Source organism: Rhincodon typus, chromosome 16, assembly GCF_021869965.1.
Source record: "Rhincodon typus isolate 14 chromosome 16, sRhiTyp1.1, whole genome shotgun sequence".
NCBI classification, from domain to species: Eukaryota; Metazoa; Chordata; class Chondrichthyes; order Orectolobiformes; family Rhincodontidae; genus Rhincodon; species Rhincodon typus.
In genome coordinates, this window is record NC_063347.1 from 38,091,698 (window position 1) to 38,116,294 (window position 24,597).

The window sequence follows — 24,597 nt, forward strand, 5'->3', positions numbered from 1 at the left end:
CTTTTTAATATGGCAAAGAAATATTAGATTTTTCATTCAATTAAAAATTCTTTCCAATAGCTTAACTCACTTGCTCCACTTACCAAAGCAAGCAATATTTCCGTCCATACCGATGTACTTGAGGTCATACTTTGCTGCTTCACATTCCAGGGGATCACTTTCTGATGTATCATTCTGAGAAAAGATTTCCTTCTGTCTGAATTCTGCATTGTCATCAAAGTTGATTTTGGCATCGAAGCACACAACTAAAAGTACGAGAGGAATGAGTTTTGAAAATAACATTTATAAATTGTTTCATAAAGTTCCTCCATTCAAATATCTGCATGAATGGTACTTAAACTAAAGTTCTTTAAACAATTTAGATAGACTTCTCACCTCACGTCTATATCAGTTTAAAAGAGCTGAATGCTGTGGATCTATTAGGAGGATCCCTAATAGAAAACAGTAACAAACCAATTTGTATATTCCAGTCTAAGTTCTAATCACAGTCTTTACACTTGATCCAATCTTTCCAAGCTTCCTGAGCGTTGTAGATGATAAAGCTAAGTTGTAAATTGTTTTAGTCACAAACCGTGAATGATTTATTTGAATATTTGTAATATAAAACTTGGCTTGATTCATTGTGTCATTAATATCTTACAAAAAAAATGACATGAACATTTTCATTATTATTTTGCTGTGTATATTTCCAAAGGTGCTACTTCAAGGAATCTAGTTGAAACTATCACTAGTAGAAATACAGACCCCTTTAAGGGCAAACCAGAACTGCTCCAAAGTTGATTAAGAGTAATTAAGAGTAAGTGATATTAATTAGATTTTGGATTTAGAATTAAGTTCTTCATCAGTGGCAGCATTGGCTTCTGGACAGAAAAAGGTGGAAACTCCTGCTTGTGATGATGTATAGAATTATAACAAAACTTCTGTAAATCTCAAAGAATTTTACTGCTTAATTCAACATATGGTTATTGGTATGTAAATAAAAATATTCATAATTGTTAACAGATGCTGATTCCCATTCCTGGTTTTAGGTAGAACTCCTAAGCAACATATCAAGACCTTGTTGCATAATTCTTTGAAAGGTGGCATTGGGATTAAAAGTGTAGGTTTTATTGATGCTTGGGGTTTCCCCACCTCCTGACATGTATGGCACCTGTGGCAAAATTTGACCACATCTTCATGTAATGCTGACCAATAACGATGTTTTATTACTTCAGCCTGGGTTTTCCTAATACCTGAGTGACCTGCCATTGGAATTCTGTGAGCCACTCGTAAAAATTTATTTTGATACTCAGATGGGGCTCTGCCTGATGGACTGCTGCCCAGTCCTCATCAGCTCACTTTGGTCTGATCTCAATTTCCTTAGCTGTACTTTGCCTTTCAAATAATAACACTCAGGTATTAGTTCTAATTCAATTTCTAGGTTGGCTATGTGATACAACTCTCTCAATTTAAAATCTGCTTGCTATATCTCTATTAAAAACAGATGGCCTAAACATGTGAGCCCCATTCTCTTTACTTTCATCATTTTTCAAAAATTGCAACCAATAACCTAAGTTCCAAGTTAACTCCTTTTTGCGCAGATGATTCTTCTTCTTGACAAATTCAACAGGCCCGAGATTGTATCACAACAGAGTCAGGAAACGATTTGGGATGTTCCTCCTGTAAGAGCTTTTCTGATGAAGGGTCTAGGCCCGAAACGTCAGCCTCTCTGCTCCTATGATGCTGCTTGGCCTGCTGTGTTCATCCAGCCCTGCACCTTGTTGTCTCGGATTCTCCAGCATCTGCAGTTCCTACTATCTCTGATTCAATTTCCTTCTAGGATTTGTTGCACTACTCCAACTACAACTTCTCCATTTACTCAGTCACTCTTTAATCCAGCTCTGTATAATTGAATCAGTTTGTAACCTCAATGTATACCTCCAATTAATACATTGTTAACCCTTCTGGAAGACAAATGATATTATCAACCAGACTGACCTGCTCCAGTGTCTCTCAATGTTTTTATTCTTTAGCTTTTTGGTTTGAAATACAGGAAATAGCTCTCGTTTTGAAATAAGATATTCAGAACCTCCCCCTCCAGTGGATCAATTCTGTTCAACAATAATTAAAAAATAATTTTCTTGACCAAGTCATCTCTCTCCTCTTAGTAAATTCTCACAGAAACATGTTCTCTGTGTATTTTAGCTACCATTTCAATACAGCAATTATTTTCTAATATCACCATTTCTGTGGATTTCTTGGGCATTCCTACTAGTCCAATCAGTCTCCAATTTAACTTCCAACAACTAGCTTTGGTATGTGGGTTTTTTTAACAATGGAAGTAGATTATTTTCTTATCACCTCGGGTTCTAGCATGTCTACTTTGGTATCCTTCTGCCTGCTCCCTAAAACCAGTACCTCTTCCATTTCTGAAATATTCCATAACAGTGATGGTCTCTTACCTTCTTAAAACCTTTCTCTAACTACAGTGATCAAAGCCACTGATCCCGCAGTACTTACTTTTCACTTGTGGGTTCTACAGATGTCTGCTAGGTTTCTTTTTTGTAACCATAAATTTTAGTTGATATTCTTCAAGGACAAGCTGATAAACATTAAGTATTGTTTTTTTAATTATTTCATAGTCACAGATTGTTCTTCTGATTAACTGGATTACACCTTCATAGGTCTACCTGTCAAAACACACTGTAAAGTTAAGGTCCAAAATCTTTTGGCCACTTTATCTGCCCAGCTACTTTTTCAAAATGAGATTTTCAGATTTTCAACTCCATCCTCAGTAAATTTAGGGACCTTGCATGTATTTCTAACTGAATCAAACCTTTCATTGGAATCAGAAACGTCCTCTGAATACTGACTCTTCTTTCCTTCTTTATTCTAGCTTTTCTCTGGCCATGTCATGTTGTCTGATAATCCATCTCTTTGGAGTTCAAGCTTTTTAAATTTCTACTTCCTTGCCTTTTTGCTTTGTCCACTTTTCCAGTGCTGATACCTTTTCATTCTCTTCTCTTTCCACTGTTCTTTGTTTTTCTTCATCTTCCCTTCTCTTTTTACTTCCAACTCAAATCTTTTCATTTTATTTCTCTCTTTTCCCTCCAATTTAAGTTTTTTAAAAAAAATCCATCTGAATATCAACTAATTCCAGCAATGAATTTTAATTTCAGGTTTGATCTGCTTCTAATTCTAAGCAATTCTATCTTATGTGCATAAGACCCTGTTTATTTCTAGTTTCAATTCATGTGCTCGCTCAGCCTAGCCTTAGCCAAAGATTTCAAATAATCCATATTGTATCTTCTGGTCCCAAACAAAGTGTCATCAACATTCAATACTTTTTTGACTATCCAATCTGTGGAATAAACTTCGCCACAACACTCTTGTTGATGTCCAAAACCTCTACTCACCCATTTCTTCAATATGGACCCCACATTCCTCTTAAACAATGAATTCAAGGCCTGGTCAAGAGCCTCTTTTGATCTCAGCTGTTGCAACTACTCAACAAGTCAGAATTCAGAATGAGGCCTGGATTGAGAGTTTAATCTTGTTTAGTTAGTTACTGTGGTGGTTAGTCACTGAAACAGTATTGCAAGAGGGCACTTAAAAGTCAACCACATTTCTGTGTCAGCAGTCACTTTTAGATCCTACTAGATAACCTTCCCTAAAGGGTTGCTCCTAATTCTGCTAAACTCCAGTGAATACAGTCCCAACCTACTCAAACTCTCCTAATAACAGGAGCCTCTCCATTCCTGGGATTAGTGAACCTTCTCTGGATTACTTCCAATGTCAGCACATCTTTCCTTAGAGAAAGGGATCAAAAGTATTCACAGTATTTTAGGTGTGGTCTAATTAATGCCTTGTACAGTTTAATAAGAATTCTTTATTTTTGTATAAATAAAACAATAAAGAAAATATATAGAAGTAAAGGCAAACAATCTATCTGCCTTCCTAATTACTTACTCAATTTGTAGACTAGTTTTGTTTTCTCATTTATGTATAAGGACTCTCAAATCCCTCTGCGCTATAACCTTTCTCTATTTAAATAATATTCAGCTCTTCTACTCTTCCTGCCAAAGTTCATAACCTCACATCTTTCCACAATATATTCCACATGCCAAATTTTTGCCGACTTGCTTAACTTGTACACATCCGTCTTGTGAATCAGTTAGCTCAGTTGGCTAGACAGCTGATTTGTAACACAGAATGACACCAAGTGTAGGTTCAATTCTTTCACAGGCTGAGTTTACCAAGAAGTCCCTGCCTTCTCATCCTTGCCGGAAGTGTGGTGAACTTCAGGTTAAACTCCTACCAGTCGCCTCTCTCTAATGAGAGGGCAGCCCTAAGATCCTCTGGGATTATGATTATGACTACATCCATTTGTAGACTCCTTGTGGCATCTTGATGACTTGCCTTCCCACCTATTTTTGTGTCATCCGCAAACTGGACAATACGCCCACTTGCCTCATTCAAGTGATCAATACATGTTGTAAATAACTGTGGCAATCCAGTAGTTACAGGTTGCAATCCCAAACATATCTCCTTTATTCTAACTCTGTATTCTATTAATTAGCCAATCCTTTGTGCATATAAATACACTACCCTATTACCATGTGCAATATTTTATCAAATATTTTTGGAAACCCAAATATATTACAACCACTGGATTCCCTTTTGAGCAAATTAGCCTATAGTTACCTGCTCATGCCTCCTTCCATTCTGAATAAGGGTGTTACATCGCCATTAGATTTCCTATTTATTTCTCTGTTGATAGTTATTGTATTTACTTCCTCCCCTCTCCCCACTTGTCCCTTGATTATTTAGTATTTTTGGAATGGTATTAGTATCAACTACAGTGAAGATTGATGAAAAGCATATGTTCAGTGCCACTGCCGTTTCTGGTTCCCTATTATTATTTTGCCAGCCTTATTATCTATGGGGCCTATATTACCTTTGGCCTCTCTCTTCATTCTCATAAATTTAAAAAGCTCTTCCTGTCATTCCTATGTTACATGTTAGTTAACCCTCAGTTTAGCTTCTTTTTTTTCATTAGCTTTTAAACTTACCAAATCTTTTTGTCAATAGATTGGAAAAAATAAATACTATCTTTAACATCCTTGATTAACCATGGTTTATCCCCTTCCTAGAATCCTTCTTCCTTACTGGATATATCTTTATATATCTGAATCATGAACAATCTTCTTGAATGTCTGCCATTGTTTATCAATCATTTTTTTTTTTACTAAACTCCTTTCAAAGTCCATCCAACCAACTCTGCCCTCAATCCTTTGTAGTTACCTACAAGTTTAGCATAGTTGTTTTCAACCCAAGTTCCTCACTCAATGAAAAATCAGTACTCTCAGCAAAGAACTCTCTTTGCCCAGAAGCCATTTTTTTCAAAAAACCTATGGTCTTCTACACAGACTGACTTCACAAGAATCATGCTCAAAAGGAAATAAGTTGCAAACAGAAGAGACAGTGATCCCAATGCAGTTCAAGTTTCAGGTGCAGCAGCTTTGCCGGAGCTTAAAGTTATTAAAAGTGTTGCTGCATTAAAAGTTGCCTATTTCATATTCCAATCTGGAAACATTTAAGGGCCAGTGACTTCTTTTCATTCACTCACGTGTTGTTGGCATCATTGGCGAGGATAGTATTTACTGTCTACACCTTGTCAAAGCAGCAATGGAGGACTGGAGATATAGATCCAAATCAGGATGCTATGCATCTGAGAGAAGAACGTGCAGATGCTGGTGTTCCTGCCCATTTGCTTTGATCTTAGAAGTGGTAGAAGTCAGTGGTTTGGATGGTGCTGTCTTCTCCTTTGATGTTATTTCCTTTGTCATTCAAGAAGTTCTACATTTATTTGGCCTCTTTCTTTCCCCTCAGGCAATGTATTTTGACCATATAAAGTCTAAATTCTCTTTACAGGGAGCACATTGTTTAGTTGGCTGAGCTCTGCAATGCATTTTGGAGATAGTGTACACTGTTGACAATGTACATCATTGATGAACGAAGTGAATGTTGAATGAGGTGGATAGGTTGCTGATGAAGCAAGCTACTTTGATTTGGATGGTGTTGAGATTCTTGGGGGTATTGCATCCAAGCAAGTGGAGAGCGTTTCATCGCAATACTGACTTGTATGTGGTTGACTGCTATTGGGGAAAGAGAAAGTGAGTTACCTTGTTGGACTCCTCAGCTCTGAATGTCAAGGGAGATTAGAACAGATTATAGCATTATGAGGTTTAGGAATAGGTTGCAGAGCAATTCAGAGTAAACATAATTAAATGATAACACCACTGTAGTTGCACCAAACCATACGGTGGCTATCTCAGTAGTGATAGAATGAACTGATGATGGTTTAACTAGAGGGTCACCATGTCTTAGGCAAGGGGAGAGGTTGACAAGGTGAGTCCTTCATGGGAAGTTTAGCCAGTGTGGGAATTGAACCTGCGTTGTTGGCATCATTCTGCACTGCAAATCCAGTCTGAGGTAAGCAACTCCACACTACACCACACCCGACCCAAACATAATTTTGAATGGGCCAGCTTCAATGGCTTGAGAAACAGTAAACTGGAAACAAAGACTGCACTGTAAAACTGTAAGTGAACAATGTGCTCCCTCTAAAGAGAAGTTAGACTTCATATGGTCAAAACATATTGCCTCAGGGGAAAAAGGAGGCCAAGTAAATGTAGAACTTCCTGGATGACAAATGAAATAATGTCAAAGGAGAAGATCAGAAGATCAAATGCAGATCAACATGAAAAATGACAGTTTGAAGCACACTGAGAATTAAGCTGAATACAGAAGGTTCAGAGGGGAAATGAAAAAGAGAGTAAAATAAGAGAAGTAAAAACAGGCAGAGCAAGATCCTGAGGAACAAGTGTAAACTGGCATAGATCAAAGTACCTTTTCACCAAGTTGAAAAACTACAATTTTTATGGCAGAAACCACGAGCTACTAAATCTTTCCAGAGGGGAAAAAAAAACTTTGGAAACAATTAAGAATGGTTGATAAAGGAGCAATGAATAAATAAATTGCTATGGAACCATTGCTTCTTAAATACAAAAGTCTGAATAACAGGATAACAGAATTTTACACAAAGGCTTTACTTTCTTTCCTGATATGGACCTGCACACACAGATAATTGGCTAGCTGAACACTGCAATGTTCCCTAGAGAAATGAAGCTAGAAGGTTTTCTGGAAACCTGACTTACAACAAAGGAAAAGAGAATTCCTAAATACCCTAAAGTAACGGAAACAAACTGGTTCTGTCCAAAGAATCATAAATTACAAAGTTACCATGTATAGCATCCAAATGCCAACATGGCAAAGGCCAAACCTCTCCCTATTTTTTCTTCAGTTAGAAATTGATTATTCCAAAAAGCCATAAAAACTACATTTTCTTATAAACAAGACAGACCTCTCAAAATTAAAAAAAAGTAGTTAAAGCAAACGCAAGAACAATACAAAAGCATTATATAGTACATGCCGGCAATTTGAAAAAGAAACATAGATTACTTCAGGTTGATAACATTTTATCACCGATCTGAAACGTTAACTCTATTTCTGTCCTCACAGCTGCTGCCTGATCAGTTGGAAGTATCCAGCTTTGTCTGTTTTTATTCACTTTATTGACGAGCAGTGATTGCTAATAAATGTAATAAATCATTCATAAGAATCACGACTTGGTTGCTTTTCCTTATAAAATGCAGCAAAGACTGTAAGGTCATTTTAAAATCCTACAAATTCAGGGCAGCATGGTGGCTTAGTGATTAACGCTGCTGCTTCACAGCGCCAGGGACCTGGGTTCGATTCCAGCCTCAGGTGACTGTCTGTATGGAGTGTGCATGTTCTCTCCATGTCTGTGTGGGTTTCCTCCAGGTGCTCTGGTTACCTCTCACAATCCAGAGATGTGCAGGTTGGGTGGATTGGTCATTCTAAATTTCCCACAGTATCCAGGGTTGTGCAGGCTAGGTGGATTAGTTATGGGAGATGAAAGGTTATGGAGATAATGTCGGGGGGTTAGGTTAGGGCGGGATGCTCTTCGGAGTGGACTGAAATCGCCTGCTTTCAGACTGTAGGGATCCCATGAAATAAGCTAAGGATGGGCCTGAATGGAACATAAATAATCAAATCTTAAACAGTCAAAAACATGCCTTCATCCTGTTTATTCATTGGACAGTTGGTTTCTTGAGCTTAAAAATGGAAAGAACTGTGGATGCTGTAAATCAGAAACAAAAACCGAAATTGCTGGAAAAGCTCAGTTGGTCTGGCTGCATCTGTGGAGAGAAAGCAGAGTTAACGTTTCAGGTCTGGTGACCCAAATTCTGAGGAAGACTCACTCGACTTGAAATGTTAACTCTGATTTCTTTCCACAGAAGCTGCCAGACATGCGAAGCTTTCCCAGCAATTTCTGGTTTACTAAGCTGCTTAACAGAAATTATAACATTTAAATGAGACTTGATTGTTAGATTTTGGGAGCTGTTTGATTTAGCAGTTACAGACTGGGTTCCCAGGAATTGGAAAAGCCAATACCTATTATCACAATTCATTCTTCTTTCAGACAGGAGTTTATCTTTGTCATTCTCTTCTGAAGACAGCCGAGTAGATTGCATCCCTCAATATATTCAAAGTTGACAGATTTTTGATCTACAAGGGAGTCCCAGGCCTGATGGGAATATGGACTTAAGGACATTATCAGATGAGCCATGATTTCCTGGAATGGCAAAGCAGGATAAAGGGACTGAATGTGCTACTCGTTTTCTAATTTCTGATCAACTTATGAAGGTAGGCAGGAGCTGTCACACCCAGCGTGTCTTGCACTGTCAGTGAGCCAGGAGGACCAGGAATGGTTCTTCCGGGTCCTTATAAGCAGTTTTGATTGATTAACACCTCCCTAACAATAACAGAAACAAAAACTGCTGCAGAAATTCAACAGGTCTGGCAGTATATGTGGAGAGAAAGCAGAGTTAACATTTCCAGTCCAGTGACCCTTTCTCAGAATATGACAATCTTTATCCTTCTCCTCACCGAAGTGCTCTGACACCCCCAACATATCTCAATATTACACAATGTCTGGAGGCTACAACACAAAGACATAATTGGCATGTTATTTCAGTATAGTGGGGAGAGAGTGCTACTTTTGTTCAAGGTGTTGATTTAAGAGGGAACATCAAAGGCCTCATATGCTTCTTAAGGTGAATGCAAAAAAAAAAAATCACATTTCACAATTACGAACATGAACAGGAAAATATCTTGAGTTTGGTCAACACTTATTGTTTATAGAGCCTATCAACAGCTGAATGGAGTCCAAGATCTGTCAGCTTTGGTCTATAAGTTTCTAATAACTCTCTGCAAACATTGAATTAATTGTTTTAGTGATTACTTGGAGGATTAATTTATTACTTAGATCAATAAATCCAATAGCTACCAGCAAATAAGTCAATATGGTGTTCTGTATGTCTGCATCTTCAGAAGAATAAAAAATTCGTTGTTAATTCAAAAGTATTAATACTTTTCAGTTCAAACCACAAAATTCAGTCAGACTTGCATCACTTGGAAGGTAGATACTGTAGGTGCAAAGGAGCAGAATCTGCAATGATCATCCTCTGAAAGTGGTCAGTGTCCTTTTCCATTTGAACTCAGCTAAAAATTGTGTCAGGAAACATGTTTCTTAATATTGTCCAAAAGTTTTTAATTTGAATTTTCTATTACATATATGCAAATAATATTGTAATGATTTGCTGAGTGTCAAAAGTATTTTCTTTACTACGTAAATTGATAATGCACAGTTAGCTTCAGTTTCTCCAGTTTTACAAAAGGGAAACCCAGTTTGACAAATTTAGTGGAGTTTTTGATGGTACATTTGGTGCTGTAGATAAAGGAGAATCAGTCAGTGTAGTATATTTGAATTTCCCAAAAGCATCTGATAAAGTGCTGCACAAAAGGATGCTGGGCAAGATTGGAGCTCTTAGAGTTGCGGCAACATATTAGCATGGATAAAGATTGGTTAATGGACAGGAAGTAAAGAGTAGACATTATGGGTTATTTCCAAGATGGCAGGGTATGGTTACTGAAGTGCTGGAAGTGCCAAGATGGCAGCTATTTACAATATACAGTCATGACATGGATTAAGAGGCAGAGTGAAATGTGTCTAAGTTTGTTGATGATTCAGAGAGGTCCAAGTTCAAACTCCATATGTCTTCAAGGTGTGTCATAACATGCCTGAACAGGTTGATTAAATATATTTTAAAGCTAGGTCGAAATGCAAACTGTGAGGAGGAGACAGAGGCTGCAAAGAAATATAGATAAGCATAAAATGTGGACAATAAGATAGCAAATGGAGTACTAATGTGGAGATTTATGAAGTTATACATTTTGGCCCTGAGAACAGAAAAGCAGAATACTTTTAAAAAGATCTGAAACTTGTTAAAGTTGATGTTAATGTTCAGAGTGACTTTTTTATACATGTACATGAACACAAAGTTAGCATACGTACATAGCAAGCAGTTCAAAACGTTAATGGTATGATGGCCTTTATTGCAAGTGAATTAGAATACAGCAATACTGAAGACTTGCTGTGAATGCACAGGGTTTTTATTGCACAGGAATTGGAACGTAGGAATGAAGGAGTCTTGCCACAAATGCACAGGAGCTATATTGCAAGGGATTAAAATACAGGCTTAAAGAAACCTTGCTACAAATGCTCAGGGCTTTGGGGAGACCAAATCTTCCTGTATTTTTGTTCTCCAAGTTTAAGGAATGATACATTGGAGGTATTACAGAGGGATCTCTAAATTGGTCACTTTGACAAAAGAGCTGGCCTTTGCTGAGATAGGAGAAAACCGGAAGAGACTGACAGGCAGCTTCATTGAAGCACACAAGATTCTGAAAGGACTTGACAGATTAGTCACAGAAATTGTTTTGCTGGTTAAGTAATCTAAAATGCCATTGACAATCTCAGGATAAGGGGCCAATGGTTTAAGAGTGAGATTAACAGAAATTATTTCATGCAAAAGGTTACAAATCTATGGAATGATCTACCCAGAGGATTATCGACACTCAAACAGAAGTTGCTGGAAAAGCTCAGCAGATCTGGCAGCATCTGTGAAGAGAAAATCAGAGTTAATACTTTGGGTTGGGTGACTCTTCCTCAGTCCTGATTTATAGCATCCACAGTTCTTTCGGTTTTGATTATGGATACTCCATCATTGAATATATTTAAGGCTAGGATAGATAGATTTTGGATCTCACAGGTCAGCAAGTGATGAAGGGAGCAGTAGGGTAATAGAGTTGAAGACAGAGATCAGCTATGATTTCAACAAACTGTACGGTCCTTTTTTTATATTCTTGAATACTATATCACAATAAAATGAATAATACGTACAAAAAGGAAAGCTTTCATCTGCTTGAAAATTATTGTTCTTGAACTGCAGAACAGAGAACTAAAGCGAAATGAGACTGATTGATACATGTTTTCTAAAATGCCACTATCCTCTCCTCAATACATTCTATACCTCTGTTTACAATTTCTTCGTTCTGTTAGTTAAGAATAAATTCTGGTAACTTAGAGAGTTATACATGAATATTAATGAAGAAATTGCCTGATCAAAAAAAAGCAATATTGTAATGCTTTTTAATAGCTGATTAATTACAAGCTATATCCCTGGAGATTTTACAACAGCTGCAGGTCTAAAAATCTGAACCACCAATACGCCACTTCTGAGCAGTGAATTCTGACAGCTATAATCCTTTGATCTAACAACTTTCATCCAGGGTCTGAGTGTTAAAGCAAAGTACAAAAGACAAGATGTCTAGTTAGAGGGTCACTTCCAATTCAGGAAGAAAGATTCACAATTTATCCCCCAAAAGGGAAAGGAATGATTAGGGATAGTCAGCAAGGTTTTGCGCGAAGGAAATAGTGTCTCATAAACTGGAGTGGGTTTTTTGAGGAAGTAACAAAAAGAATGATAAGGGCAGAGCAGTAGACATTGCTTACTTGGACTTTAGTAAAGCCTTTGACAAGGTTCTGCATGGTAGACTAATTAGTAAAGTTAGATCACGTGATTCAGGGACAACTTGCCAATTGATGAGGAGACAGAGGATGGTGGTGGAGGGTTGTTTATCGGACTAGAGGCCTGTGACCAGTGGCATTCTACAGGGATCGGTACTGGGTCCACTTCTTTTTTTGTCATTTATATAAATGATTTGGATGAGAATATAAGAGACATGGTTAGTAAGTGTGCAGATGATACGAAAGTGGACAGTTAGGAAGGTTATCTAAGATTACAAAGAGATCTTGATCAATTGGGTCAATGGGCTGAGGAGTGGCAGATGGAGTTTAATTTGGACAAATGCAAGGTATGGCATTTCGGTAAAACAACAAGGGCAGGACTTATACAGTTAGTGTTGTAGAACAGAGAGACATAGGTGTTCAGGTACATAATCCTTTGAAATTTGCATCACAGGTAGACAGGGTGGTTAAGAAGGCGTTTAGCACACTTGCCTTCATTGCTCAGACCTTTGAGCATCAGAGATGGGACATCATGCCGAGGCTGTACAGGATATTTGTGTGTACAGTTCTGGTCACCCTGTTGTAGGAAGAATATCATTAAACTGGAGAGGGTACAGAAAAGATTAACCATGATATTGCCGGGAATAGAGGGCTGGAGTTAGAAAAATAGGTTGCATGGGCTAGGACTTTATTCACTGAAGTGTAGGAGTTTGAGGGGTAACCTTGTAGAGATTTATAAATTCATGAAGGGCATAGATAAGGTGAATAGCAAATGTCTTTTCCCTAAGGTGGGGGGGAGTTCAAAATGAAGGGGCATAGTTTTAAGGTGAGAGGAGAAAGATTTAAAAAGGACGAGGGGCGCGGACAGCGGTTCGTGTGTGGAATGAACTGCCAGAAGAAATGGTGGATGCAGGTACATTTGCGATGTTCAAAAGACATTTAGATAAGCACATGAATAGGAAACATTTGGAGGGATATGGGTCAAATGCAGCCAGGTGGGACTAGATTAATTTCAGAACATGATTGGCTTGGACTAGTTGGACCGAAATCTCTGCGTCCATGCTGTTTGACTCCAAGATAATGCTATTCTTAACATCTATGGTGCAAAATTATGTTTTTTTTTGCTTCCAGAGAAAGCAAATAAAGAAACATCTTGTAATATTGCAAAATATGCAATGAGAAATAATGAATGACCAATAACTTCTCACCAAATAAATTCAAAGTTCAATATAAAGAATGACTCCAAATTATTATTCACTTCCCAGATAATTACAAACAAGTAATTTGCCTTGAAAATGCCATGACTTGACTGTATTGCATTTAGGTACAGCACACAAGATTGCTGATTTTAACGAGCATGCCATAATTCATGTTATGTGGTCAGTTCTGGCACATTGATCTACACTGCACAACAGACTAAAGCATGTGCAGAATGTAGAGCACAGATAAAGGCCATTCAGCTCAACTGGTCTACTCCAATGCCATTCTCCAAACAGCCTTCTACTACCCTTCTCTATTGCATATATTAGTACAATATTCTATTCCCTTCCCCTTCACGTTTGTCTGGCATGTCCTTAAGGCTATCAATGCTATTCACCCCCACCAAACCTGGAGATGGCAAATGCTACATTACCACTCCCTAGATAACGGACATTTCTCCTGAACTCCTGATTGGATTTATTGGTGACCGTCTTATATATTTGGGAGATAGAGAAGAGGAGGTCATAGGTAGACAGTTAGAGATTCATACAAATAGAAATAAAGGGCAAGAAAGGTCATCTAATGCACAGTGGGTGAATTTCAAATGAAGATGTGTACAGCAAAAAGAAGAAAATACAAAATCAGAGGCATATATGACAGACTAAATATAGAAGGAATGGAAGCAATAGCCAGAGAAGGGCTGAAATCAACAAGAGGCTGGAAACAGTTATTGATCCAAATTGACAGAAGTACTATCACCGCAATAACAACAGCAGTTGCAAGGAAAGTAAACCTAATGCCATTAAAAATAATGATTGCAATTGCCCCACTTTGTAGCTCCATTAAACACTACTTAAATCTTTTCAATGGTAATGAATTGAAGAATGGTCGTGACAGATGAGTGAGTGAGTTTGCTACCAAATAGTTAACATTCAATGTTGCACATTTCCTATTTCAAATTCATCACAAAAGTCAATTTCAAATATTGATTTAAAGATATTACCTAATAAGAACTGGACATGTGATTTTTGCAGGAAGCCCAATATTAGCAACATGATGTGCAACATAGCAACAACACCCCACAATCAGAAAGCCAAGATCTGGGAGGAGTGCACAAGTTAAATTATATACAAGATGTGCAAAATGATTTTGCTTGCTCTGTAATTGTCCCTCCAGACTACAGATGGTAAATTTGATAGCACTTCAAATGGACACAAGAAGTTCTTTAAATCATATTCTTTCATGTTTCTATAAGATTCCCTCTCATTCTTCCAAACCGAGAATACAGGCCCTCTCTCCTTAATTTATTCTCACAGGACAGTTCCACTATCGCAGGTATCATTCTGGTAAACCAGTGCTGCACTCCTTCTATGGCAAGTAGATTCTTCCTTAGCAAGGGAACTACAGTACTGCAGGGGTGGCCTAACAAGTGTTCAATGTGATTGAACCAAGACTTCTTTGCTCCTGAGCTTAAATTCCCTTGCAATGAAGGCTAATATACCATTTGCCTTCTGAACTGCTTGCTGCACTTGAAAGTTAGCTTTCATCTTCAAAAATGTGGCATCATCATAATATACATATGAAACGGGGTATGCAAATCTCTTGACACTGATTCATCATTTTGATGCCTTTAGAAAAAACTATAATTTTGGTCCAGATGGCTTTATTTATTCCACATGGTTCTCCCAAAGCTTGTCAACATGTAGCCATTTCAGGCTCATGTTTTTGTCTTTTCAAAAACCATTTGAGTCCACAGTTAGTCTCGGGTCTAACAATCAGATGATGGAAGTTAAAATTTGATAGTCTATTTTCACTACTATTGTAACAAATTTAACTAAGAAATAAGCTTTAACTATCATTGGTGAGCAGATCCTTCTTGATACTGAATGTGTGTTCAGCATCACCATCTTTAGTGGGGCATTAACTGGAGCAAGGAACTCCACAATGGCACTACTGGCATCCAACCAGCAGTACACACTGATGTCGCTATTTAAACTTCTCTGCACACTTCCTGTCACTGTTTGCTACATATTCACTAATGCCCTCAACAAATATCCGACATTCAGTACGGCTTGCCACAAAAATGTGTGTGCGCTGTGGATGCCATTTGGTCAAACAGCATCTGTAATGCCCAAATAATTCAATTTTGAGGCATAGTTGAGCACTGAAGAGTGAACTGTATCTTAGGAGACGTCAGGAAAAGAAAATCAGAAATGGACGTATAAAATACGTAGTCCTTCTGACACTTCCTTGTTCAGGTATTTTGTGCTTTGGCTTTTCTCCAATAAAACTGGAATCAGTACCTCTCTCTCCCTTTTGCCTGCATATTTAGCTACAAAATGCAAATTTACAAAAATGGAATTAATTGTGTGACAGCACACAAAGTGGGTGTTGTAAACCTCATAGCTGAACAATGATATTCTATCATGTTCGATTCATTTGTCACTGCAGGCTAACTGCCTCAAGGACTTATCATGGATCCTTTATTGTGTAAACGATAACTTCAAATATCGGGAAGATTTTGCAAGGATAAGTAATGAAGAATCTCTCAAGCTTATCTTCATATTGTGGTGTTAGAACACCTGTTTGGAAGTGTTTTGCAAACTAGATGCTCTGTGGAGGTATATAGAACATTAATGGAGCTATAATACATGACCACAATCGCAACCAATACATTGACTTACAATTATTGCCTGAAGGCATTGAACCACAAAAATTTCAAACTGACTTATTAAAGTGACTGGTAAAAGTAAGTGCATGATACATAAAGATGCCTCTTAAAACATAAACATGCCCATGCAAATTTATAGCCAACTTATTCAAACATTCCAGAATTAAAATGAAACATGTAAATTATGTATCTTATGAATTTGGGTAGTAACAGTGGAAAGATCACACAGTCAGAAACCTGCAAAGTGCTACCAGCTAAACTTAAAAAGCACAAGCCCGTTCCACTGAAAAGAACTCTTTTTGAATGTCAATTAACAGAATTACTTGTCCAAGCCTCAACAAGCTGTGAAAGGAATTACTTTAAGTGCAAATGTCTCAGCACAAGGATAGCAAGTTCAGAGTCTTATTAATCCTGCTGCTAGTTTAAAATTTAATTTTTTTCAGTTTTTATCTTTCCACATTGCTCTCTTCACCTGTTAGGGTTAGTTATTGAACCTTTCAAATGTGAAACTTGTTTTTAACCCCGTCTGATCAGCCAGCTTGTACCCTCTTATCGAAGAAAAAATTCTCAGAAGGAATCTGTTCAAGGTTAGAAAGCGAAATTTCTTCCTCCTTACAATTCTATTTGAACACATCACATTTGCACAGATAGTCAGAAAGCCCAGCAGCATATTAATCTCACATATGCTTCAAATTACTCCGGAATGAATTGTCAAATCCAACTTCTGTACACAGCCAAGCTAATTATGTTTGCTTTTTTTTCTTCCGTGCACTTGTAGGAGTGATATCATACTAGGTAGTATTCAGTGATTATCTCAAATTGGATTCCGCAACTGATCAATGCATAGGATAATAGCTCCAAAAGTAATGGTGCTTTTTCAACATCTTTGAGGGGGGCAGGGCAGAGAAACTATTTTTAAAAAAGGCAGTATAGTTAAGCTTATTTTTAAAATGGTGCTCAACATCACAAAATCCTGATCTACGGTTTCACAACATAGATCATTCAACAGTTTAATCCTTTCTTAGTGATCAAAGGGTATAATCATTATCCAAATTTGCATTAAAGAAAATAGGAATTAATGTGTTTCCTGAAACAATTTAATTACGAATATAGAATTTCATGATAGTAAGAGTAAGGCAGCAATTGTAAAGATACATTATCCATGATACTACACAAAATACTAGCCCCAATTCAATGCAATTCAATATGTAACATATAATTTAGAGTCCTTTTTCAAAGAAGCAAAAATTAAATAACAGAAATAAATTAGAAGTGCAACTCAGCACTAAATTAGTGTGAACGCTAGCAAGTTACAAAAACACGAACATCGTAATTTGGTTAACACATTTGGAAACCATCACAGATCACGTAACATTGCAATCCACACAATGCTGATGTTCCAAACGCCACTTTTAATAGTGAAATATCACTTCCTCAACTTGGCAATCAGGTATATTTAAATCAGTTTATCAATGTAGAACACTGTAGTAGAATTTGTACATTTAAAAAGTGCACGAGGCAGAAAGGCAAAAATTAAAAAAAAACAGAATAATCTGAAAAGTGATTATGTAGAAAGGGCAAAGGAAGAAGCAGTGAAGTCCAAGGAATTGGAGATAAGTGCAAACCAATCTATCAACATAAGTCAGCTAAATAATCAGTAATTCATTTCCTGAATATTTAATTTGAAATCAACCAAAAATCCATCTGCTAAATAGAATCAAGATTTCAGTCCAGCAAAGGTAGATTAATATAATTAAAATGGAAAATTGAAATTTCAATTTCTCTACTGGAAATTTGAGTGGAGATACAATTCATTCACTAATTATAATCTCGACATTACTGCCAAGTAATACATTAAGAATTGTAATAAGAGCACAAGCAGTGTATAAAGATTACTGTGTATAGAGATGTGTGGACAATGAGACCATCTCAGATCGCCACACGTCCAGGAAATGTCTCTAACTTGAGACAAATCAGCATCTCTAAGTTGAGGGCAATGAGACATCATATTCAGTGAAGCCTGGAACCCTAGCAGTTTAGGGAGAAGTACCACAGCCTTCAGAGATCTGCAGTGGTTTGTGACTGTTCACATGGATCTGCTCTAGTTAACATTTATTCTGCCAATTCATTCTTGTCTATCTGAATAAATTCTGTTTTTTTTATATGCATTGTATTGAATTTGACATCAGTAAAATATCACCCATTTTTGCGCTATATAAACACAAATAGCATTGTCTTTAAAATAACAAGGTGTAGAGCTGGATGGACACAGCAAGCCAAGCAGCATCAGAGGAGCAGGAAGGTTGACGTTTTGGGCCTAGACCCTTCTTCAGAAATTGTCTTTAACATTGTTTCTGTTACTTTAGCAGCCAGAAATGCAGAGGAACACATTGACTGCATGAAGGGGAAGATCAATCAGTAGAACTAGAGAAGGTAGAAGAGAAGTTCATACAGATGCATACATAATCCCACTCTCCTGCCTTCTCCTTACACAGTATCTTAAATACACTTAGTGACTTCGTCTCCACAGCCTTCTGTGGCAAACAGTTCCACAGATTCACCACCTTCTGGCTGAAGAAATTACTCCTCTTCTCAGTTATAAAGCCCTTCGGCCCTTCACTCTGAGGCTGTGCCCCTGGATCTTAGTCTCTCCTACTAGTGGAAACATCATCTCCATGTTCACTCTATCCAGGCCTTAAAGTATTCTGTAAGTTTCAATCAGATCTCCTGTCATCCTTCCAAACTTTCGAGTAATCTGAAGCCAGTGTGAGATTAATATGTTGCTGGGTTTTCTGACTAACTGTTCAAATGTGATGTCTTCAAACAGAATTGTAAAAAAGAAGAAACTTTGCTTTCTAACCCTAAACAGATATCTTCTTAAAAACTGTTCTGCTATAACAAGGAACAAGCCCTCTGGCAGATCAGACAGGCAAAAAAAAGTTCTCATTTGAAAGGTTAAAAAACTAATCCTAATAAAAGTGAAGACAGCAACATGGAAAGATTAAAAAAAACCAGAAAGAAATTAAACTGATAACTATCAGTAGGAATTATATTACTCTCAGATTTTGAGAGGCAGTTTCTGCTAAAGCACCACACATGAAGCTGCCTAGTAACTTTGTAGATTGTTGATTTTGATGTTGGCATTGGTTGCCAAATTGCTGTACTATTGCTTTGCCATTGTGGTAGTGTATGCCAGCCTATAGGAGCTGCTGCCATTTCCCTTTTTCACCAGCTGATGACTGCCAAGTCCAAAGGGGCACTTATGATATGCATCTAACCATCAAGATGCCTACTGGTCACCTGGATCTGACTGTCTCATCGTATTGAAAGCCCACGAGTAAGTGACTAGTTTCCATCTTCTGGCTCTGCCCAATCTATCAAAGCTGCCTTGATGTGATTAATGCCAACACACACAGCAATACTGCATTTAAGAGGACAGATGATTTATGCTTTTGCTGTGCTTAGCAAGACTGTGGAAAAAAAAACTAGCTGCCAATCAAAGCTCCTCTGACTCAGCTCCTTTTTCTTAACACGACTTCCACATTGTCAATTCTTGACCTCTCGATCATCCAGAGCATCTAGTTAGATAGGAAGATGAATATTAAAGAGGCTAGTTATAGTGTAAATAAACCTTTTAACAAGTTATAAGCTCCCTTAACTGGCAAATAGCTGTTGCCCAGTGAGAAACTTGCCTTGCAGCTCTGCAAATGCATAAAAGATGCAGGAACTATAGGGGAAGCGATGGCCTCGTGGTATTATCGCTGGACTGTTAATCCAGAGACCCAGATAATGTTCTGGAGACTTGGGTTCGAATCCTGCCATGGCAGATGGTGGAATCTGAATTCAATAAAATATCTGGAATTAAGAATCTAATGATGACTGTGAATCCATTGTCGATTGTTGGAAAAACCCATCTGGTTCACTAATGCCCTTTAGGGAAAGAAACTGCCATCCATACCTGGTCTGGCCTACATGTGATCCAGACCCACAGGAATGTGGCTGACTCTCAACTGCCCTCTGGGCAATTAGGGATGGGCAATAAATGTTGGCCTAGCCAGCGACACCCTCATCCCGTGAATGAATAAAGATAATCCTCATTGGACTTCTCACACTATTGTGTCACAAGTCTCACTATAGTCCACTTAGCTGAGATTCCTATAAGATTCCACCTGTCATCTTTCATTTTTATTCATCTCTAAATGGTTGTATGCAACTTTACTTTGACTGTTCTGAAAACAAAACATCGTGGAGATCACAGTGGGTCAGTTCTGATGAAGAGTTAGCTAGACTCAAAATGTTAGCTTGCTTTCTCTCCAGAAATGCCACCTAATCCGCTGTTATCTCCATGATGTTTTGTTTTCAGAGCAGTCAAAGTAAACCTGCATCTAGTTCTGATGAAGAGTCTTCTAGACTTGAAATGTTAGCTTGCTTTCTCTCCATGGATGCTGCCTGCTCCATGGATGCTGCCTGATCCGCTGTAATCTCCATGATTTTTTGTTTTCAGTTTGGATTCAAGCATCTGCGGTAATTTGCTCCTACTTTGACTGTTCATTTAAATGATAAGTTCCTTGGGTACTTGTTCCTTTTTCACTGTTTGATCTGTGCTCTATGCAGATGCTGAGTTTATATCTTTCTTATTGACTCCCTGCAGTTGAAGAAGTGTTTCTCTGTTTGCACCTATGTGCCTATGGTTGCCAAGTATATCTGGTTGTTCACTGTCTTCATAAAACATTGAAGTTACAACTGCTGTACACAAGTCTGCAGCTGTCATTTAAGCTGACTCTGTTGAGCGTGTTGAAGCTTTGTACCCTGACTGGCTCTCCAATGCTCAGCTCTAGCAATGGATTGGCCGTTCTGTCGAAATGAGAATTGGCTTTCTGCTATTTCACCTTGATTGTTACTTCATTGTTTTCTGTTAACCTATGCAGCAGGTTATTTTGGGACTGTGTACTTTGATAACATTTTTAACTTTTGTTACAACTCTGGGGATAGAGGGGCATGGCAGACTACTTCCCATTCCTTCAGTAAGTGTATTTCTCTACTTAAGGATTGGCTTATATACACTTGGAATCTAATATTGCGAATGTACAATCTACTTATAATTCCTTTGGAGATTTTCATTGCCGTCTTAGTCTTTCCATTTGATTAGGATAGTGTGGAAATGATGTCCACAATGAATTTCCCAAACAACTATGAAGGAGCTGACTCTTCACTTGTAAACTGAGGGCTATTATTACTCATTACAATGTCAGGAATGACCTTGGCTGAAAATGTGCTTCAGACACACTATAATCTCAATGGTTTTTGCTGAAGCCTGACTTCCAGTAGTCAGAATAGCAGTCTACAGTAATGAGATTATCAGCTCCTGTGACAGTGAAGAGCTCGATTCTTGACTTTATCTACGGTCTGGGATGTCACATGTGACCAAAGGCTCTCTAACTTGCATGGCTTGGCCCTCATTATAAGTACTACCTTGTCCTTAATTTCAATGACCAGATTTATCTCTTCTCTCGTCTTCTCAAATTCGACTCAATTCTTAAATGACATGTGTGACAATACTGTGGTTTTAAGGAGTGCATGTTGTCCTGGGTTTTTTTGTTAAAGAGAAGTTTTAAAACAGATCTGCACAGCTGTCTATTTGAATCCAATAAAGTGGACAGCATGTGAGGACTGGGGGATTTTTCTTTTTTTTTTTTTAAAAAGTTGAGCAGTAGAAGCAGTCTGAGTGGGTGGGGTCAGACTCCCACAGAACAAGGATTTTTAGTGATAGTAGGAACTGCAGATGCTGGAGAATCTGAGATAACAAGGGGTAGAGCGGAAGAAGGGTCTAGGTCCGAAATGTCGGCTTTCCTGCTCCTCTGATGCTGCTTGGCCTGCTGTGTTCATCCAGCTCTACACCTTGTTATCAAGGATTTTTAGTTTTAGTTTTTCAGTAACAGTTGCTGGGGTGCAGAAGCTGCAGTACATTTCTCCCTGCTATTACCTCTCTCTCAGACCTTTCTCGATGTCTTTTTCCTCCCGGATTGCCTTGAAGACAATCTATTTTTCCGAATTTACCTTTGGCAAGGGTGTGTTCAAGTTATGTTACTATTTTGGAACAGTTACTGTTTAGTAGTTAAATAATCTATTATTCTGCTAAATTTACCAATAGAGTTAAGTTATTCAAATTTCTTCTTTCTTTTGTTGTATTTTAACCATAGTGTGTGAATAAAGTGTGTTTTGCATCAAATCTGGTAATTTGACCAATTGAATTGCACCTGGAACATAACGCCTGGCACTTGCCCTTAAAATAAGAAAACGTTAGGGTCTAGGCCATCTTCTTAATATATTTTGAGGGGGTTTGATCTGGTCCAGAACACACGTGTAGATATGATTCAGAATCTCTCCTCTCAACGCCTCTATCTCTAACCTCTTTCTTCAAAGGAGTATTGCTATTGATAGCATGTCAGCAATATTCTCTTGTTTGTTTGTTATGTCCAGATGTTGTGCCCATAACCCGAGCAACAGTCTTCGCAGATACTTTGAAGCAGATAGAAGCAGCTCGAGGAAAATGTTTTGTAGTGGTGGTCGAATTCAACTGTCACTTTGTCTCTTCCACGTAGATTATGATCAAAGTTTCAGAAGCATGCAACAGCTGATAGGCACTCTTTCTCAGTCGATTCAAAATATAGTGCAGTTTGTGATAATGTCCTGGATATAAACAGAATTAATTGTCCTTGCTGTATTATGGTTGTTCCAAGTCTTCCCTCATTGAGATCACACTGAAGGACGATGTTACCATTTATCTAATCGTATTTCAGCACTGGCACTGCCGTCGCTAGATGTGTGATTTTAGTGAGGATTTTCTCTTGATCCACACAAATACCACCCCACATTCTTGGCACTTAGCTGACTTTAATGGTTCACAGTCCAATGACAGAATAGGGCAGAGATTTTCCTAAATAGTTCAAGAATCTGTCAAATCATTGCACTGCTTTTAGATCTGTTGGTCATTGCTTCTCGTTGGATCTGGAAGATTTCACACCGTCACAGTATCGTTACTTTCATCATAAGTAGTACTGCTTTGGACAACAGGTCGGCAATGTGCAACTGACTGGTGTATATCTGACACCGTACGTTGACTTGATGCTCTCCTTATGTAGTCACAAACTATTTCTCACCTGTCAACTGATTGAACTAATGCGTAGTATGATGTGGAGTGATTAGCCAGAATCTTTGGCTGATATCTATACAGTGGCACCAAATCAACTTATTGAGCTTCTTTCTATTCAGATAATTGTGTGCCAAATTCTTATTTTCTTGCAGTTAAAATACTGATTTGCCATGCTGGACATGATTTCTTTCTCTTGTGAGATATCCTCCACAGTATCTGCATCCTGCTCTTAGTAACTGTTCTGCCCTTTTAGCCTTTAATATCGATCAGCAAAATGCAAGACCTGGTCTGTTCTGAAGTGAACACTCTCTAGCTATTAATTTGCAACTTTAGTGCTTCTGCATATGTTGACTGTTTCCTGAAAGTAAGTTTCTCTTCTCTCGGTAGACATGCTTGCAATGCAAAATCGGTTGTCTCATCCAGTCCTGTCTTTAACTTGATCATCTTTTGGTTGTTAAAAGACACAGGGCTCTATGAGCTATGTTAATGCAGTCATATATTAATCAATGGACTCTTTTTTTTCACCTTGGGCTTTAAAATCAAACACATACAATTCATAAATTACATTTAGTTGGTGTTTAAACATTGCCTTTAAGGCTTTTAAGCTTTCTGCATTCTGTTTCTTTCTGTTCTTCGGAGAGGCTTGGGGTGGCAGGAGTACACTTTGAAACAGTCTCACTATGACACTGATAAGAATGTGGCTACTTCTAACTGCTGACTTAAGAACATCTGTCACAATTTCATGATGTCATCACTGCATGTGGAAAAACTGACCGTTCTGATGCATATTACCTTTCATTTTGAACAACATTGAGGAAGAAATAGTTGCAGCCACTGTCTTACCTAGTGTTGCAGATGTGGCCTGTTTTTTCCTTCCTTTTCTGACTTCTAGTGGCAGCTTCTACAGTTCTGAACACTGAGACTGTTAGTAGCTATGTTTCTATATACTTTTTCCACGCTCAATTTCAGCTCCATTCCAAAACCAGGCGATGAGCTCAATCCAATGTCATGTTGTCTGTTTTGTGCCCTTCACTGAACTGGCTGCAAGATGCCAATCATAGTCAGCGCTTCATGGCAGAGATCACATGACTATGGCAAACCAGGAAGCACGTTAACGTAGTATTGCCTCTCTGTCCCAAAAGCCCGGAGTTTAAGTAGCCAAAGATGATTTAATCATAAATATAATAGGGATTTATTCAAGGAGCTCAGAACAAAGGTGCATTTTAAGACAGGAGGTAGTCAGTTGGAAGTAAAATCAAGAAACAGGTAAAGGAACTGACTCTAAAGTAAGAGATAGTAGGAACTGCAAATGCTGGAGAGTCCGAGACAACAAGGTGCAGGGCTGGATGAACACAGCAGGCCAAGCAGCATCATAGGAGCAGAAAGGCTGACGTTTCGGGCCTAGACCCTTCATCAGAAAAGGGGGAGGGGAAGGGGGTTCTGAAATAAATAGGGAGAGAGGGGGAGGCGGATAGAAGATGGGTAGAGAGGATAGGTGGAGAGGAAACAAACAGGTCGAAGAGGCAGGGATGGAGCCAGTAAAGGTGAGTGTAGGTGGGGAGTTAGGGAGGGGAT

The 24,597-nt window shown here is 38.2% G+C and overlaps 1 protein-coding gene across 1 annotated transcript in view; it reads right to left on the reverse strand.

The window, feature by feature from the left end:
• Positions 1–24,597, reverse strand: part of suclg2 (succinate-CoA ligase GDP-forming subunit beta) — a 186,672-nt gene that overhangs the window by 98,038 nt on the left and 64,037 nt on the right. The window contains exon 2 of the mRNA XM_048606735.1: positions 84–245. Within this exon, the coding sequence (XP_048462692.1) occupies positions 84–245 (162 nt within the window). The remainder of the gene's footprint in view (positions 1–83; positions 246–24,597) is intronic.